General features: G+C 46.2%; 1 protein-coding gene across 3 annotated transcripts in view; it reads right to left on the bottom strand.

Annotated features, from left to right (window-relative positions):
• Positions 1-18,600, bottom strand: part of BCAR3 (BCAR3 adaptor protein, NSP family member) — a 144,561-nt gene that overhangs the window by 37,329 nt on the left and 88,632 nt on the right. The window contains exon 1 of one of the 3 annotated variants that reach the window (XM_015145271.3): positions 15,251-16,029. The exons of the other annotated variants lie outside the window; for them this stretch is intronic. Coding sequence (XP_015000757.2) covers positions 15,251-15,334 — 84 coding nt within the window. The 5' untranslated portion in view covers positions 15,335-16,029. Of the gene's footprint in view, positions 1-15,250; positions 16,030-18,600 lie in introns of those variants that run through there. 3 annotated transcript variants of the gene reach the window in all.

The following is an 18,600-nucleotide window of genomic DNA, read 5'->3' as shown; positions in this document are numbered from 1 at the left end:
CCCAACATTGGTGGCTGAGGGTTTAGACCGTCATACTCCAGAAAGTCAGAGTCACTGAAAATCTTTGCCCAGGAAGGCAACAGGTATACAAAAAGATGCTTTCAAAGAGGTCAATCTGGCTGCAGTGAGAGCATGGGCTGGATGGGGTCAGGGCTGAAGGCACAGGTCAGAGTCTTTTGAAATGTACTGACAATGCCCAGATCTCCATCTCCAGCCCTTAGGGTCAGTGCCTGGTAGGGATATTTACTGGAATCCGCATTAGAGCTCAGATGTCAGTATGGATAAACAACTCATCCCCTCTGCAAAGCCTGATCGTTGCCCTTTTGCCCAGTCACTGGCATCTCTTCTGCCCTCATTACCCAAACTAGAACCCTCAGAATCGGCTTCCATTGGTTAAAAAATTCCTGATTCTTTTACCTATCCCCATTCGAATCCCCACTGTTTAGATTACTGTTCTTTTCTCCTAGAACTTCTGCAGTAGCCTCCTAACAGTTCCTCTACCTCCCATCTCTAGTCTCACAACCTGCCACCTACAATACCACCAACCTTGTCATATTGCCTCTAGGTTCAGAGATTTTAGTCCGAGGGTGCTCCAGCTAAGGCCGACACGACAGCCACAGTCTCTTTCAACTCCCCTCCCACCACACACACATATACACAGAATCAATGAGCTTCTAGTATTTAGTTTTCATTCATGCCAGGGTTCAGGCCTAGTCCCTGGGGGCACAGACCCCAGTCCTGCATTGTTCCTCCAGAATCCTGAGCTTTAAACACCATTCCGTGTTGCCCTAGGGAGCTGACCCATGCCCCTGACATATACTGAACCTACAGACACACTGGGATTTGGTTCTGAATTTGCTAGGAGGCCCAGACCATGAGAGGGCTGTGGATGCAAATAGGAAGTATCCCTATGGGCCCCCAGAAATAACTGTCAGAGGCATGACTGGCGGGGAGATGGGTAAGGGTCCTGCCATTATGAAGTGCGCTCCAGGAGTCACCAGAGTTGAGGCATTAAAGTTTTCAGGACATTATTTGGGGCTGTTGGCTGCCAAGCCCTGAGGAAATAATGGTTATGCTCCCAAGGGCTAACAGTGACCTCCAGATAAAGCCCAAAGCCTCCTTCATAAGGCAGGTAATGCCCTTTTCCACCTGGTCACAAGCTAACTTGCTAACATGTTCTGATGCAGGGCCCAATTGCAGGGACCTTCCACGGCTCCCTGAACATAACATCCCTCACGTCCTGCCTCCGTGCCTCTGTCTTGTGGTCCGGCAGACAGTGACACATCTATAGAGGTGCACAGCCTGGCAGGAGTCCAGGATGGGAACTGGGGAGCAGCCAGGGGAAAGTCAGACAAGGCAGGTGGGGACCTTGAAGGCCAAGCAGAGGCCATGCCTTATTTGCCTTTGGCTCCCAGAGCCTGGCCCAGTGCCTGGCACACAGCGAGTGCCCAGTAGACAGTGACTGGCTGGAACCATGCTCACTTGCTTGCCCTCTGTCTAGCAGGTTCCTTGTCACACTGGGTGTGGAGAAGAGGAGAGAGCTTGGAGGCTGGTCAAGACAAGTGACCATGGGCACATTTCTATACTTCTGAGCTTGTTTCTGTATGCACAAGGAGTGGGGGTAACAATTCCCAACTCACAGGACTAAAGAACCTGATGCATGTAAAGCATCTGGCACTATACCTGGCACATGGATGCTCGCTTGACACACTGTGGAATTTGAACCCTCTTTCTTTTTCTTTTTTTTTTTTTTGAGATGGAGTCTCGCTCTGTCACCCAGGCTGGAGTGCAGTAGCGCGATCTCGGCTCACTGCAAGCTCTGCCTCCCGGGTTCACGCCATTCTCCTGCCTCAGCCTCCCGAGTAGCTGGGACTACAGGCGCCCGCCACCACGCCTGGCTAATTTTTTGTATTTTTATTAGAGACGGGGTTTCACCGTGTTAGCCAGGATGGTCTCGATCTCCTGACCTCGTGATCCACCCGCCTCTGCCTCCCAAAGTGCTGGGATTACAGGCGTGAGCCACCGTGCCCGGCCTGAACCCTCTTTCAAAGATGGCTTTTAGCAACAAAATGGAACTTTCACTAAAGAAGTAAAGAAAAAAAATTACAAAATCCATCAGAAATTTTAGAGATACCGGGCCCTTGATAATTTAGTTCTAATGTGATAAAAAAGCTAGAAGCTGGAAAATTGATCTCTACTTAGGCACAGGTTTGTTTATTTCATTTATTTCAGTTCAAAGTCAATAGTTTCTGGAGTTTTGAGTAGCACTCAATGGTTCTATAGATGCAGGGTGAGTAAGCAGGCATACTGTCACTTGGTGGCAAGCACTTTCTGTGCATATATCTCACTATTAACAAGTTTATGTATTCGCTCCAGGTGGCTCACATATCCACAAGTACACAGGTGACACAGCCCAGCATGCGAGTGCAAGACAGTTTTGTGTTTGCACAAGGCTAAGAGGTCCTTGTATGTAGATTCTGTCTTCTTGGACACTTAGTTGTTGAGAAATTTTTTGTTGAATTTTAAAAACTGAGATGATTTTCTAGTCATTCATTAATTCCATGATCAAGCCTGGCAATTAACTTGGTTGAATAAAGAAAAAGAAGAAGGGAATGTGTGCATAAAAAGAGGAGGTGGGGAGGAGAAGGAAGAGGAGGCTGGAGAAGGAGAAAGCTAAGAAGCTGCTGGGCTATTCTATCCTAGTTGGGAATGTCAGGCTCCAACACCCAGAATGCTATCAGGGTTCTCAAACAAAAGCCTCCTTTCTTCAGCTTTGGAACAGTTTATTAGCTTGAGGGAGAAGTCCACAACAGTCCAGGCCTCTTATCGAATTGTACGAAACAACTCCACAGGTTGGGATTTTCTAGAAATCCTATCCAGAAATTTTGATTACAAACAAAATTATAAGTCTGACTGGAGTTCTGGATCTTCAATATTAACACTGGTCTAATTTCTTTTTCATTTTTTTTGAGACAGGGTCTTGCTCTGTCTCTTAGGTTGGAGTGCAGTGGCACGTTCATAGCTCACTGCAGCCTTGATCTCCTGGGCTCAAGTGATCCTCCCGCCTCAGCCTCCCAGGTAGCCAAGACTACAGGCCTGTACCACCAGACCTGGCCATTGGTCTAATTTCTAAGCAACGCCGGTGTCTTCCAATGAGCTCAGGGTGGGAAACCCCACAGGGGTTGGGCTGTGAACTGCACCACAAGGACCAAGGTGGGTGTCCAAAAAGACAGACCCACATCTCAATTCCACTGAACTCTGGGAATCCCTGTGATGACTTGAGGCCTGCATCATCACTACCCCCAATAAAACGTTGTAAACATGTAAAGAAACTGTATCCCCAAAAAGAACACTTTCAAAAACCACTAAATAAAGCAGTCTGAACCCTTCCTCTGAAGAAGGCTGCTACATCTGGCATCGTCTTACAAGTAAATCCACCCCAAAATGAAGTTCTTTGGAGAATTCAGAAACTCAGCCCTTTTGAATCCCTGCCTTGTGTTGAATTTCAAGCCAAGTTTACAACCAAATTCCGAAGTATATAAAGGCCTTTTAAAGACCCAATTGGTATTTTTACAATTGAAAACCTGCATAAATTGATCATGAACCCAAAGAATGAATAAACCCCAATTACTTTCACCACTCTAAACCCTGCCCGAAGCTAAAAAATAAAAATCCAGTTCTCTACAAGTTTGAAAACCAGTTACTTCTAGTACAAGCCCTTGGGTGTTTTCATGTAAAGTAGAACAGAAGGAACAGGAATGGCACTTGTGGCAATCCTAAAGCCTTGTAATGAAATAATTAGTAGATTGGTTCTGTTTCACCTTTTACTGACACTTGCTGGTTTTGTGCCTTACCTAAAAATACTTTATTTTATTATAATCCAAAGATAAATGAAGAAAGGTTTGAATTCACCAATCCTACTTTTCCCACTGGGATGCTAGGCTAGAAAAATAGTTTCTTATGCTAATAACTGTGATTAAAGCCAAAGCCTTTACTTAAATAATTAACTTTACAAATAAAAAAGTTCAAAGAGAAAAGAATTCATATTTTATATCCCTATTGGGTAAACAAAAAAAAAGTAAACATGGGCAATTGGGCATCTTTGCCTGACCCAGCCCAGTGGGCACATGGTGGCCTGGCCAGCAGTCCAGGACATGGCCAGAACCATAGCTAAGGAGGTGCCACTTGTACACAGCTGTCATGGATCTGTATATTGATTACAACAGCTGTCCAACAGAGGGTAATAAAGTGTCCTGAGGAAAGGGTGTCTTACTCTAATTCATGCAAAGCCACTCTATGGGCCAGCAGGGACGGTCCCTGAGTGTGTCCCTGTGACTTCTCTGCCTTTTAGGTGTTGGGTTCCTGGCAGATGAGGACCTCTGGCCTCACTGGACCCCTTGCTATGAGTCAGCTCCTTCAAATTCCCTCATTAAAGCTCAGTGAAGCAGCCTTTGCAGAGAGCTTCCTAATCCACTCATACTTCACCCTGTTGGCTAAAGTCCTGCAGAAATAGTCAGGGCCTCCATTTTTAATCAAGAGTTTGACAGTCACTGGAACACTGTGCCTTAAATGAAACCCAAGGACTTACTACGTGCCCGCCGTACTACTCTGCCTCCCTGGCTAGATCTGAGGCAGCCGCAGCTGTGATGGAAGGAGAACTCCATGCCCTGCAGCAGTCACAGCCTTTTTGAGCAGACAAAGCATCTGAAGAGAATGCACAGCAATAAACATCTATCTTATCTGGGGTCAGTAAGGGTTTCTGGCCCCTTCTGACAAAGAAAATGGCAGCTGAGATTCCACAAAAATTTCAATAAGTTTTAGCATTCTGAAACACTTCAATTGGTTTGATGTTAATGTTTAAGCACCTTGATGAAATAAATTTCTCTCTTCCAAATCCTAGAAAGAATCTCCCTTTCAGCAAAGATTCTGCAGATGGGTTTTGATGCCATTTTACCATTTTATAGTTAGATCTCTATAATTTATCACACTGTAGACCAAATGCTCGCTTTAGTGCCATTAAAAACTAATTTGCAATTTGCTGTTAAATTAAGATGCTTCATTTTCCTACTGTATATGATTTTCCTTTTCACAGATGAGTGAGGATACAAGGGCAATCAGACCCTAGTGCAGACAAGAAAATATCATCAAAACCCCTAGAGACCCCAAATCTAAGAGATTTCCTTTTATTATCAAACCTAATCAATCTCTTATCAAAAGAGGCTCAGAAACCATGAATAGTAAATATGAAGAGGATATCTGTAGAACCCCTTGCTTATCAAAGTTCTGAGAAATTCCCATTAAATTTCTGTTATGTGTGCAAACTAAAAAGACTAATTTAATTTTAATTCGTGCAGATCGAAGTCTTAGAGCAGAGCACTCTGTAAGCAGGCAGCAGTAACTTAATCCTACATGCCAAACTAATTATATTAGAATCATTGTGATAGGTGCCCATGGCTCCTTTGATGTTAAACCCCTGTTACCTTTGCTCCCCAGTCATTCTCTGGGCAAGGTCTCCTGTACACATTCCCATCCTGCCAGATCATGAAGCTGTTGCTTTTGAAGCTCACTTTTATTTTGATAGAACACCAAGGGACTGAAAATTATTTCTCACTGATTTTGGTCTGAAAACTTCCGGTGGAATTCTAAGCTTGACAGAATGTAGCACATACAATGCCAACAAATGTGGCTTCTTTTCTTCACTAAGCTCACCCACACACTGGTGAAACTGCTCAATGTACTCACTGCACTGTAATATCTCCCTCCACCCCTTCTTGACCCCAGTGAGTTTGCCCATCGTGTTTCTTACCCCCTTGATAAGCATCATTTACCTACAGCCTCACTCAAAGCTCAGCTCCAAGGGGGTTTCATCTTTCTGTTAACAGATAAACCGAAACACGATGAGATTTCCAATAGGCCATTTGTTAACATCTTGCCCTGCTTTCTGAAAGCCCTGGTGGGTACCTTCCGTCTAGATCAAATTTAGATGATGACTTCCTGGAGCAGCCCACAGAGGACCAGACATCCAAATCACCCCCACGAGGCAGGCCTGCATTCTCATTCCTCCTAGCGAGAAGTCGGTTGTGCCACAATTAAGAGGAAGGCCGAAGGTCACTGGGTGTACTTAATCATTATGGGACCAGAGAAATGAAGGGCTTTGATAAAAGCTAAACACCAGTTCAACCTACAAAAACCCCATCTAAACCACTTTGCTCCCTTTAACCATGTCCTCGAGCGACTTTGAATAATACTTCTCTCGCTTTCACAGGGCTGGCCCTTGGGTTAAATGAAACAATGCAAGTGAAATATTAATCGCTGAGTTCAGCAGCAAGATTACACTCAGTAATAGTAGTGCTTTGTTACCATCTACAAAGAATGAAAAAAACAGAGACTGCCCTGGCTAAGGCAGACCCTAATAAAAGAGTTTGAAATCCAGCTGATCAGAGTTCAAAATGTTAGAAGATCCAAGCCAGAAATCCTCACCACTGGTAATTCGATCTTGTTAATTCAACATCTTAATGCAAATTATGAATGATCTGGAACACAGCTATTCATCAAACCAGATGTCCTATTTGCTCTTCAATAAGAATGTCAGCAAATCAAAATCAACTTAATTCAAATACTCTCATTTCTTAATTCACCTCAAATGAATGAGATGAATTAGGAAAGGGAGAGTACTCAATCAACAGATTGCACTGTAGTTGAAAGACACCCAAAGATGTAATTGGAAGGAAAAACAAGATATGCCAAACACACGGAGGAAAAGCCAAAGATTCAGACAGCCTTCCAGCGTGGGGTGTAGAACAAATGACTTTGAAATTCTCTCTCTCCAAAATAGTACCATGACTAACAACCATCTTAGAACTCTGCTCTGGGACAAAGCGCATCATATGTCAGTGCTAAGTACGCAGTAGGCTTGCAGTAAAACAAAATGATTCATCACAAGATGGGTTTTGGCCAGATATCAACTGCACCACTTTTAATATACAACTCACAGGCCACTTTAAAGGTATATTCCTTCTAGAGGAGCTCAAAGCACTAGATACCCACATATCTCATTTAACAAGCATTTTCAAAAATGCAAACAACAAACATCCTACATGTCATGCAAAGAAATGGAGAACCAGAAACTGGACTTAAAGACACAAGATACTCAACCCAATATAACTCAGATCTCATGAGTCCATACAGCATTCCTGTGAGCTAAATAGTGAGCAAGAATGTTTACATCTCACAAGAAAATAGGGTGGTGGTAGGGACAGAAAGGAAGAGACAGGTGAGAGTGGCGTTTAGAAGGTAATATCATGAAGACTTACTCATTGATTACATGTGGAAAATGAATAGGAAGAAGGGGCATGGCCATTCCAGAAAGATGACTGAGCCACCAACATCCAATAAAAATGCACGAGGGCATAGTGGGTTTGTGGAAGAAGATGTAGAACTAAGGTCTGCTGGGCCATCTGGATGGAGTCACTTACCAGGCCATGGGGTCCAGGTGCTATGGACATAGGTTGACTGGAGAGCCTAGCTGGAGAACAACGGCTTGGGAGTCCTTAGTATAGAGGGGTATTCTATCCCACCTTTCACCAAAGAGATGTGATACAGCATGAGAAGAGGGCTGGGGGAGGCTTTTCAGAGGCTGACTAGAAAGAGAAACCCAAGAAGACAGTAGGACTGGACAGGAAGGATGCAGGAGAACAAATAGAATGCAGTGTCCTGGAGGTTGAGAGAGAAGATTTCAGGAAGAAATGGTCAACATTGTCAAGTGCTGCAGAGAGTTCCAATCATACCAGAATTGGACAGCATCTGCTGCACTTGGCAATGTGCAGGTCACTGGTGGCATAAAGGGGGCTGAGTGGCCGATGGAAAGGGAGGGAGTAAAGACTGTGTTATGTAAGTGAGAGTTTATGCATGTATGATATACAGAGGGACCTAATAGACACTGGGGACTCCAAAAGAGGGGAGGAGGGATGGGGAGTGAGGGGTTGACAAATTACCCATTGGTACAATGTTCATTATTTGGGTGGTGGGTTCACTGGAAGCTCAAATCCCACCACTATGCAATATATCCATGTACAAACCTGCACATGCAGCCCCTGCTCAATATTTTTAAAAACACTGTGTTAACCAGCTTTGGGGTAGAGGAAGATAGGGACTAGAAAGGACAGCATGGAAATGAGGAGGGTTTTTAACATGGGGAAGACCACAGCATGTTTCTAAGTGGAAACACAATCTCGTTGTGAGTGTTAGAAGGACAAGGTCTGAAGTGAAGGTGGAGGAAAGAAAATTAGGGTGAACTGAGCTAGGACAAGCAGGATGGATGGGAGGCTTCAGGGGCCCAGGGAGGACACAGGCATGAGTTAGGGGGATGCTGCTGCTGCTCCCCAAACTCATCCCACACATAGAGTCCAACACTCAAGCTCTCACTCACTCTGCATCCAAGCCACTTGCTGGGTCCCCACTGCCCTTAAAAAAAGTAAAAATAAAAATAAAAGGCCCAGCATGCTCTGTTCCCCAACCGCCTCTACGGGCTCATCTCGTTCCACTCCTCAGCTTTAGCCTGAAGCTCCCGTAGAGGAAGCTCTTTCCCTCTCCTATGCCTTTTGTACCTATGGCTCCTACGGTGTTATCTCCTCCAGGAAGTCCCCTGATCCAGGGCTGTGTTAAAGACCTCTCCCTGGATCTCACCATAGGCTGTGCATCCTTCCTGCCTTTGCACCCACCATAAAGCACAGTGTAAGCTGCTTGTATCTCCATCTGCCCACCAGACACAGCAGAGCTCCTTCAGGCGGAACATTCACCTCGTCTTACCCCTCCTAGTAGGCCTTCAATGCACATGCTAGGGGTAGGCTGGGGAAGGGTGATGAATCAATGGCTTTTTTTTTTTTTTTTTTTTTTTTTTTTTGAGACAGAGTCTCGCTCTGTCGCCCAGGCTGGAGTGCAGTGGCCGGATCTCAGCTCACTACAAGCTCCGCCTCCCAGGCGCCCGCCACCTTGCCCGGCTAGTTTTTTGTATTTTTTTAGTAGAGACGGGGTTTCACCGTGTTATTAGCCAGGATGGTCTCGATCTCCTGACCTTGTGATCCGCCCGTCTCGGCCTCCCAAAGTGCTGGGATTACAGGCTTGAGCCACCGCGCCCGGCCCATCAATGGCTTCTGAGTCAGAGGCTGCATGGATAGTTCCTCAAATCCCATCTTACTGAGAATCCAGATTTTACTCATCAGTTCTTTGTACGTAACTATTTTTGTAAAAGCACACATATATCTAGAGTAGACACTGGGGAGAGTTCTTCTCCACAAGAACTACAAGACATGAAACATAGCACTTTCATGAGCTAGAAAGAAAAATTGGCCATAATATTCTCATGGCCAGAGCCAGATTCCAACAGTAGCTCCTGGCCTGTGGACACACACTGGAAATACAGCTGAGGCTAGAGATGGTGTCCAACCTCCTGAGGCTCTCCTTTCCTTCCCCACCAGGACAGGCTGAGTCTCCTCTGCTGTTCCTGGGGACACCCAAGATATCCATCAGCTAAAAGGCCCCCAAGCTATCGCTGACAACATCTTTAAACCCGGCAACAGGACTGGGTCCCGTGTGTACTGCTGACCTCTCGCACGGGCTGCGCGGAGAGACCTTTGTGGTCGAAGCACACCGAGCCTCCAGCGTCCTCCTCAGTGTTTAGCACGGCCCATCCCTCTGCAGTCCTGGAGGTGCTGAACTCACTAACAGAATTTTCCCAAGATCCCAATCCCGTCTCTGCTTCCCACTTAGGTCTCTCCAACAAAAACAAGGTTTTGGCCAGGATCCCAGCTCCAGGGTCTGCTAGGGAACCGGGTGCTGGGACATAGCCTCTGTCAAGCATGTCTTTCCCCTGATATTGAAACCAGATCCCACCCAACCAGATGCCAATGGAATGCATTTAAGCCTCTTTCAAAAAGCTACACTGTCCTTTCTTTTGGGAGGGCTGGAGAGATAAGTGAGCAATTAGCAGCCGCCACGAGGAGGGGCTGAGTTACTTGGAAAGATGTTTCCTGCAAGGCTTCTTCCACCTTGCGCAGCTCGTGCTGATGGTGCATCTGCCTTACTGACAAAGGCACTTAGGGCCATCGTCAATGCTGGGATGTGTCACCATTCCCCAAGCTGTCACAGTAACAGACAGACAAAGGACCAGCCACAGGGAAGATGCGCAGGGCCTCTGCTCCAACACACACACGCGCCACCACAGAAAGACAGTTCACACGAAACCAAGCTCCAGGGGCCCAGCGCTCTAGGATGGGCAGACGTGACTCCTCAGGCTGTACTACGGATTCCAAGAGGCTCCAGAAATTATTTTCAGGGCAGGGGAAATGACTTTAAAGGAAAACAAAAAAGAAACAATACTACATAGCACTTCCTAGCTACAAACATAGTCGAATATAAGTCTAGGAAAGCACATGCCTAACATCCCTACCTTCTAACTGTGGCTGCTCACTGACAAGACCATGGCCACTGGACTTAAGGCCTGGTTAGCGGAGACTTACTGATTCATCTATCCACAGGCACCACACCCCAACCTCTCTATCTACACTCCTTCAGAAAGGTGGTCTTTCTGCCCTTGCAAGGTAATTCCCGTCTCTTAGGTTCCTCTGACACAGGCACCCGGATCTTCCTCAGGCGCAAACATTGATGAAGTGACGAGTTTCAGCTCCTTTGTTCTCTGCCCACAAAAATACCTAAATAAGTTACTAACAATCAGAGACACAAGGGGCCAGAAGAGGTGGGGGTTTGTTTTCATTGCCAGCCCCAGAAATGTGGCCCATTGTGTTTTTTACCAAGTTCTTCCTTTAGCTCACCAGGGACCTGGGGGCGGGACTGCCAGCAGCTGCTCCCTGCGCTCCCCTTCCAGGCTGGTGCCTCCCTGTTCGCCCACACCTGGGTACTCCACGTCTCTACACTTTGTGTGTGCTCCTCTCTCTACGAAGAAGGCCAATTCTCCTCTTTTTCTGGATAACTTCGACTAATTCACCAGACTCAGCAGAGGCTCTCCCTCCCTGCAGGAGGCCGTCCCTGATCCTCCCCACTCCAGCCCCATCTATGCCAGGCATGTGCCTCCAGGGAGCCACAGCACCCTCTAAGGAGAGCAACACCAAATCAGTGATAACCGATCGTTTCCTTCAACCAGAGGTAAATGTCGGCAAAATGCCTGCCAGGCATGATATTACAGCAGAGCTCCCCACTGGACCAATGACTCCCACTGGGTCCCCAGCACCGACATATCCGAGGTACCACAACTGGCGACTGCTGAGCTGAACTGGGGATGCAATGGGATGAAAGCCAATGGGGAAATGTGCCTCAAATACTTATTAACCCCTGGTATGGGAGGCCTGGCTGCTAGGATTATTCCTAGATCCTCTGTGACTTCTCTGACCATGTCACACACTAACCTTCCCAGTGAACCTTGCTCTGACCAGGTCTGGCCTACTGTACTCCTGCAAATGCCAGTGGCTCTTCTATCTCTGAGCCACTTGGTCTGCTGCTCCCCCAGGCTGAAATGCCTTCCCTATGCCATTCTTTTCTTTGTGCGTCCAAATCCCCAGTTATTTAAAAAAGGAGAACATTTTAAAAGGTGTTACCTGTTCTTAAAAACAAACAAACAACAACAACAACAAAAAACAGTCCCGGCCGGGCGCGGTGGCTCACGCCTGTAATCCTAGCACTTTGGGAGGCCGAGGCGGGCAGATCACAAGGTCAGGAGATCGAGACCATCCTGGCTAACATGATGAAATCCCGTCTCTACTAAAAATACAAAAAAATTAGCCAGGCGTGGTGGCAGCTGCCTGTAGTCCCAGCTACTTGGAAGGCTGAGGCAGGAGAATGGCGTGAACCCGGGAGGTGGAGCTTGCAGTGAACCAAGATTGTGCCATGCGCTTCAGCCTGGGCAACAGAGCAAGACTCTGTCTCAAAAAAAAAAAAAAAAAACAGTCCCACATCCTCCCTGAAGCTTTCCTAAAAACTATGGCTCACACTGTTCTCTCCCAACTGAACTGCAAAATAAAGTATTAACATACGCAATATCATCTTGTTTTAGGCATCAATTGTCTTAATATAGTACAGTAGAAAGAAAACTAGTGGCCAAGCACAGTGCCTCACGCCTGTAATCCTAGCACTTTGGGAGGCCGAGGCGGGCAGGCCATCTGAGGTCAGGAGTTCGAGACAAGCATGGCCAACATGGTGAAACCCTGTCTCTACTAAAAACACCAAAAATTAGCCAGGCGTGGTGGTGGGTGCCTGTAATGTAACCTCTGCCTTCTCCTGTCGCAGGTTGCAGTGAGCCGAGATCACGCCATTGCACTCCAGCCTGGGCAACTCGGTCTCAAAAAAAAAAAAGAGCACTAGGCTTCGGCCCAGAAAATCTGATTTCTATTCCTGGTTCCCGACGAAATGATTCTGGGCAGGCTGTTTCTCTGAACCTCGGTGTCTCCTCTGTGGAAAGGGGAAATTATTGCCCTGCTCACCTCACAGAGCTTATTTTCAGACTCCAGTGAGACAAAGTTGTTGAAGTCTTCATAGCATATAGAGTTTGTTTTCAGACTCCAATGAGACAAGATGTGAAAGAACTCATACATTTGAAAGTCTTTTACAAACGTAACGAAGGGATATTATGACCTAATAATATTCTTGTGGTAAGTCTTTGAAGGCAGGAACCATACCTCAATTCTCATTTATTGCCCCACACCTCCCACCAATCCCTCCCCACCTAACAGAGGGCTTATGCATGGAAGGGCTACATTCAATATCCATGGACTTTAGAACTTGAATGTGTCTGTTAATGTTATGATCTGGAATATCTCCATTACAAGCTTCTTTCCATTGGGCTTAAACAAAACATACTTTTATCTTTTTCCCCCCAGAAAAAAAATCCAGTAGTCTTTTATGTAATGGCTGTCTACTGTGAACCCCTTCGGGATATTAAAATCATGACCTTCAACATGGCTGGAACATCTTGTATTTGGCCCCAACTCTATGAGAGCCAGCACATCCCTGATCCTTCTCTTCATTTTGGGCTTCCCATTTAATTCCTTCCCAAGGTCTTTATACACAAGTCCGTATGAGGCCTCTAAATACATCCTAAATTCTGTAAGACCTCTGCAAATAAGATCTTACTCTCTGAAAACACCTGTATAATCATTCTCCTATGTAAGGAGGGAGCCTCTATATTTTTAGTTTTCTTCCCATACAGCAAACACTATTAATACCATCATACTTTCTCCAGAGATGATATGGATTAGACCAAATGGAAAGTTACCATGGCTACCGCAGTGTTATTTTTGGTATGAGAAATTCATGCCAAGAGAAGCAGTATACATGGTCAAGAACTGGAGCTTTATTTCCTCTTTGCTATCAGGCAATCAATCCCAATTTAATTTTGAAACTCTAATTGCAACGGAAACTAATTATGAGCAGCAAGATCTGAAACCCCTAATTAAAGTGGGAGTCAATAAAGCGACTCGGCATTATCAATTGGGGCACCACTGGCAGGATGGGGGATGAGGTACAAGCAGATTTCTTTCCCAAGTAACTAGCTAAGCAAAACAAAACAGGGAGACTGATCTTGAGGGTGCAGTTGGGGAACCCTAAGTTGGGACCAAGGGCTGCAGTTTCCAGTGAGTGAGCAGGTCAGGCCTTCTCTCTGTGCTATGAAGACTTCGACAAACTGGGAATAGAGTAGGAAGTCCAGGTGGAAAGAAGGGTGTTTCTACCAATAGTCAACCACTAACAGTGCCCACGGTGGAGAGGTAGAGAGTGGACAAGCTGAAGGACAGCTGGATCTGACTACCCCATATATTAAGTGGCCTTTTCTATAGATTATGCAGCCTGGGGGCCGTAAGTGCAGAAAAACAGGTACCCAAACAGAAACTCATCCCTCAGACCCAGATATTTTAGGCTGACTCCCTCATACACTCAATGCTGAGTTGCACTTTACTGAATTAGCAGAAGTTGGCTTGTGGAAGGACTTCTATTAGCGTGAAACCCACTGCCAATCCCTGAAGTGCACCATACCCTTTGGGACCTCCCAGTCTATCTTGGAAGCTTTAAAATACTGTTAATGGCATGACTTCATCTGCCCCACACTTGAACGATCCATATTTAGGCCAGAAACCACATGGACCTCGCATCACTCCACTGGGCTCCAGGAGAGAAAGGGGCTCAAGTCGGGAAGGGAATGCTTCTAACCAATGATTAATTACTCATCCTCTGTCAAATTTATTGACAAAGGGACAAAAATGAACACTCCTACCAGGGAGCAAAATCAGTGGAAGCTCACCCTTTTCCCACTCTGTATATTTTTACACAGAAAGGTTTTCTCCCACTAACAGGTAGTTTTCCTGATTTTTTAAAAAGCGTATTGAGAAGAAAGAAGCAGAACATCATAACCCTGTTGCAGCCTTTTCAAAGGTAATGAATAAGCCAGTCCCACAGGAGAGGGAGCTCTGCTTCAGGGTGGGAAGCATTCCTTAAGAGCTTTCAGAGTCCAATTTCCCAGGAATAAACGAGGTCCGCAGTCAGGCTGGGGCCGAGAGGCTTTTTCCAAGGCAGACAAACCCCAAGATCCACGAAAGCCTATATTAATCTTAATTCCTAGTGCGTCACAGGCAGGCAACATAGAACACAGGCCTCATCTTGAATTAGCCAAAGGAGGTTCTCTGAATAAAGATAGTGTATTGACATATTACACAAAGCTCTTGGCACTGGTGTCTTATAACAAATGTTAAAATGTGAGCAGTAAAGACAACAGTTCTGAACCCTGAGATGTTTTGAAACCTGGCTGCAATTTGAAAGGAAATATTGTGTGGCTTCTGTACATTATGTATATTATTGATATGTAATGGACCAGCAGGATACACAGAGAAAAGGGCTCAGCCACCGTGCGTTCATTAGAAATGAAGGAAGAGAAGCAAAGAGAGAAAGAAGAAAAATTGCTCTGTCTTACTGAGTTACTTTAGTATAAAGTTTCAGCCTATGGAGAACTGAAAGTGTCCTGAAAAACAGCTTCAGCCCAAAACAGACAAGAAGCGCCGATCTGTGCCACTGGGCTCTGCTTCCAGGGAAGGTACACCACTAGGGGCTCTTGAAGACCCATCAGTCAAAGAAAGCACCTCTGTTTTTATAATCAGCAAGCTGCAAACTTTTACCTATTGCCCTTTAGGAAACTAATGCTTTCAGGGTCCCCCAAAAGACTGACAGATGTACTTTATTTCCAAACCAAACCTACCTTGACTCCAATGAAAGACTTGCGGTGATAAAAGCAGCACAGAGCTGCTGAGAAGGCGTGGAAAGCACTGCATTCCTTAGGCATCTTTCGGTCTTCAGTCCCGGGGACCACACACTTTCTTCAGGGTTAAAAGAAAGGGGGCTTCGGATGTTAAAGCCCTAGCCCACCACAGCAGCTGTGCTGCTTCTGCCCAGAAGTCAGGGAAGTCGGCAGCCGGGGGAGTGAGTCGGCTCCTTCTCCCAGGCTAGTCTGGGACTTTTCCCCTCTGCTGAAGCCAATACGATCCACTCGCTCAATTCTCGCAGGCTGGTGTCCAGCCTGCCATGCACACAGTGCCAGAAATTCTCATGTGACCAGACTTGCTTTCTGATGAAATTCTAACCCCTCTTAGAAGAGGCCTTGGGCTTTAGCTGTCCCCTCAATTTAGAGACCAGGCAGAAATCATTAGCAGCCCCTCTCCCCCAACCCAGGATTTCCTTCTGGGACTAAACTGTACCATGCCACCTGCTCCTAGTGGTTCTATTTGCTTGTCACTCTAGCAACCAGAGGTTTAAGGAAGCAGGGAAAGTTGTACATTCACACTACCTTGTTATGTACAGAGGCTCCTTTGAAGAAACGAGGTGGCCTAAAAGTGACTTTCCCTAGGAGCAATCTTAGATGTCCTAAGTAACCCAGACAGGATCCCTGTCCTCACTCTCCCAAGCCCACCTCCAGAGCTGTTTATTTTTAATTAAGATGCTCCTGGCAGCCAGTTTGCAGCTGATAACGTTGGCATAGTCATCACTACTGGCAAAGCAATATTGCCTTTTGGTGTTTAATTAGCAAGTCTGTCAGCAAACACCCTAAGCGCCCTATGCCCTCCCACCTGGCTGTGCAGCCTGTTGGGAGGATGGGGCCCATGTACCCACTTCTGACTCAACTGTTTGTCCTACACTCTCCTTTAAATCCTTCACTTTAATTACTCATCGCCACTCTGATTACCCACTTTGCGTAACCTAGATCCTGCACACAAACCTCGCATCCAACGCAGCCAAGCAAGGCCCTCCTGGATTCCCTGCAATCTGAGGCCTCTACCCCTACCAAGAGCCGCATAACACCTTCAGGGAAAACTAACTGCTTTTCCTCTTTCATACCAGTTACAGCGGATACTCAACGAGTCTTTTTTTTTTTTTTTTTTTTAATCAAATCCAGGTTTCTGCCTGTAGCTCTTCCTCTCTTATCCTACTGCTCCATATATTAACTTTTTGTGGCTTCAGTCTCAAATATGGAATGTGTCCTGAAGCTTTCTAAAACTTCACACAGGCAGAAACTTGTAATGAGGAAGAAACAGGACCTATTCAGTCCAGAAAGGAACAATACCAAATGAGGCATGAGGGAGGTATGAGAAATATCCAACGGGATTAGCGTCAAATCCTCAGAAGACCTTGGACTAGGTCCTTTGGACTAGGTCAAGTCTGCCTACAAAAATAGGGAATTGTTCTGGGCCCAGTGAGCAGGTACGGAGATCCACAGTCTCGCACCCATGCAAGGACAAGGGCCCGGTCTAATCAACGTGTCAACATGGGGATGGAGAAGCTAAGTGAGGCTCTATTGCCACAGGCGATGACTTCCTTTCTGCTTTCCTCCCTCACTCCTTCTCCTCTCTGACTCTGGAGGTCTGGTGTACAGTCCTGAGGACTCCTGGGCCACAGAAAGTCCACCAGAGAACCTAGAAGGCAGCACCAAGGTGGCAGAACTCAGACGGGTTTTCTGAGCTGGAAGAGCCCTTGAAGACTGTCTGGTCAGTGGGACCCTACTGTCCTCCAAGGTCCAGTACTGCATCTGCGAGGAAGCGTTTTCTGGCTTGCCCTCATTTCCATTAGATGGGGTTCAAAGGGTAAGTCCGTGTGAGCAGCCAGGCCCAGGCCCCAGCAGTTCTGTGGGCATGACTCATCAATCAGGCCATTAGCCACCACAAAAGGGGCCATTTTCACCTGGTATTCTCCTTGGAGAGCAAATAACAATTCCTCCAAGCTAAAAACCTCCCCAAGAGGCTAGACAGGCACCATCCCAGGCCTGGGAAAAGGGAGGGGAGCAGTGCCTGAAATCCTGCACAGAAATTCGTGAGATTAGTCAGCCAAGAGATTCTGAAGCCCAGACACCCTTCCCCCAGAAATCGTGAATGAAATGCATTCCTGAAAGTAATATGCAAATAACTCAGACATGTAAATCACATAGAATTACGAATAAAGTGCTCCAGAGCCAGGGTAAAAACAAAACCAAAGACACTCAGGTCACTGTGGAATCACAGCTCTTGTTACCTGAGGATTTCTCTGTTTATTCTAAGAAATATCTCCAAAATACTCAAAGAATTTGTTCCACCAGGATTAAATCATGACTAATCTTATTAGGTAACTGTTTCCTAAGCATCTTTTATTTTTATTTCACACCAAAAACAATTTCTGAAGCAGCACTCAAAGGTTTTCATCAATTTTCTCCCGAAACGGTCAAGGAGAGAGACTAACATAATGTGTTGTTTTTGTAACTAAAGATGATAATTGCAGGCATTCTCAAAGTGCCCTTCACTGACTTGTTAAGCTTTAAAACGTTGCCTATTTACGCCGATCAATTCCTCCCATTCTCCCCACAATGATTACTCTATTCCAGTTACAAGGAAATACAGGACCAGACCCGTGTACCACTCAGCAGAGAACAAAGGGCTAGGGACTCCAACCTCAGACTGCAGAACTTGGTATCTGGTCACACAGAAACACAAATAGATTTTTTAAATGTTTTATAATTAAACCTGTTACTCACACAGCCCCGTTAAGGGGCTGTGACCTGGGGCGGTGGGCCACTTTCTGATGATCTGGTACATGGGATTTGGGACTCATCAAATTTGGATGCAGGGCTTTCTACACACCATGACCCTTTAGGGATAGGGGAGGGCATTTCTAAGGAATTCCCAGGGACTGAGGAAGGGAGGGACCCAGTCAGGCAGCTCTGAGCTCTGGAAAAGGTCCCACAGGGTGAACTCCACCGCCCCTCTCTGGCTGCCTGGAAGGCTCGCTCCTTTGCACCAAGGGAACACCTGTGATTAAAGCCATGGCTGGGAAGCCAGGTGGGTCCTTGAAGGAAACCTCCATTACCTCAGGTCAAATGTTGCCCACCCCCCAATTTAAAAAGAGGGTTAACGCAGGCCAGAGGAAGACCCCTGCAGAAGCACTGCCCTCAATGCCAGTTTTTCCTTGGGCAGCCCTAATACTAACCTGCCCTATTTAGTAACCATGGAAACAGGAGCTGCCTGCCAGCCACATCAGCAGACACATGCTTCCTGTTGGCAGCAGCCCCTCAGCTGACAAGGGCCAAGA

This window comes from Macaca mulatta, chromosome 1 (assembly GCF_049350105.2).
Source record: "Macaca mulatta isolate MMU2019108-1 chromosome 1, T2T-MMU8v2.0, whole genome shotgun sequence".
NCBI classification, from domain to species: Eukaryota; Metazoa; Chordata; class Mammalia; order Primates; family Cercopithecidae; genus Macaca; species Macaca mulatta.
Note: the sequence above shows the minus strand (reverse complement) of the source record. Positions and strands in the feature narration are given on the sequence as shown.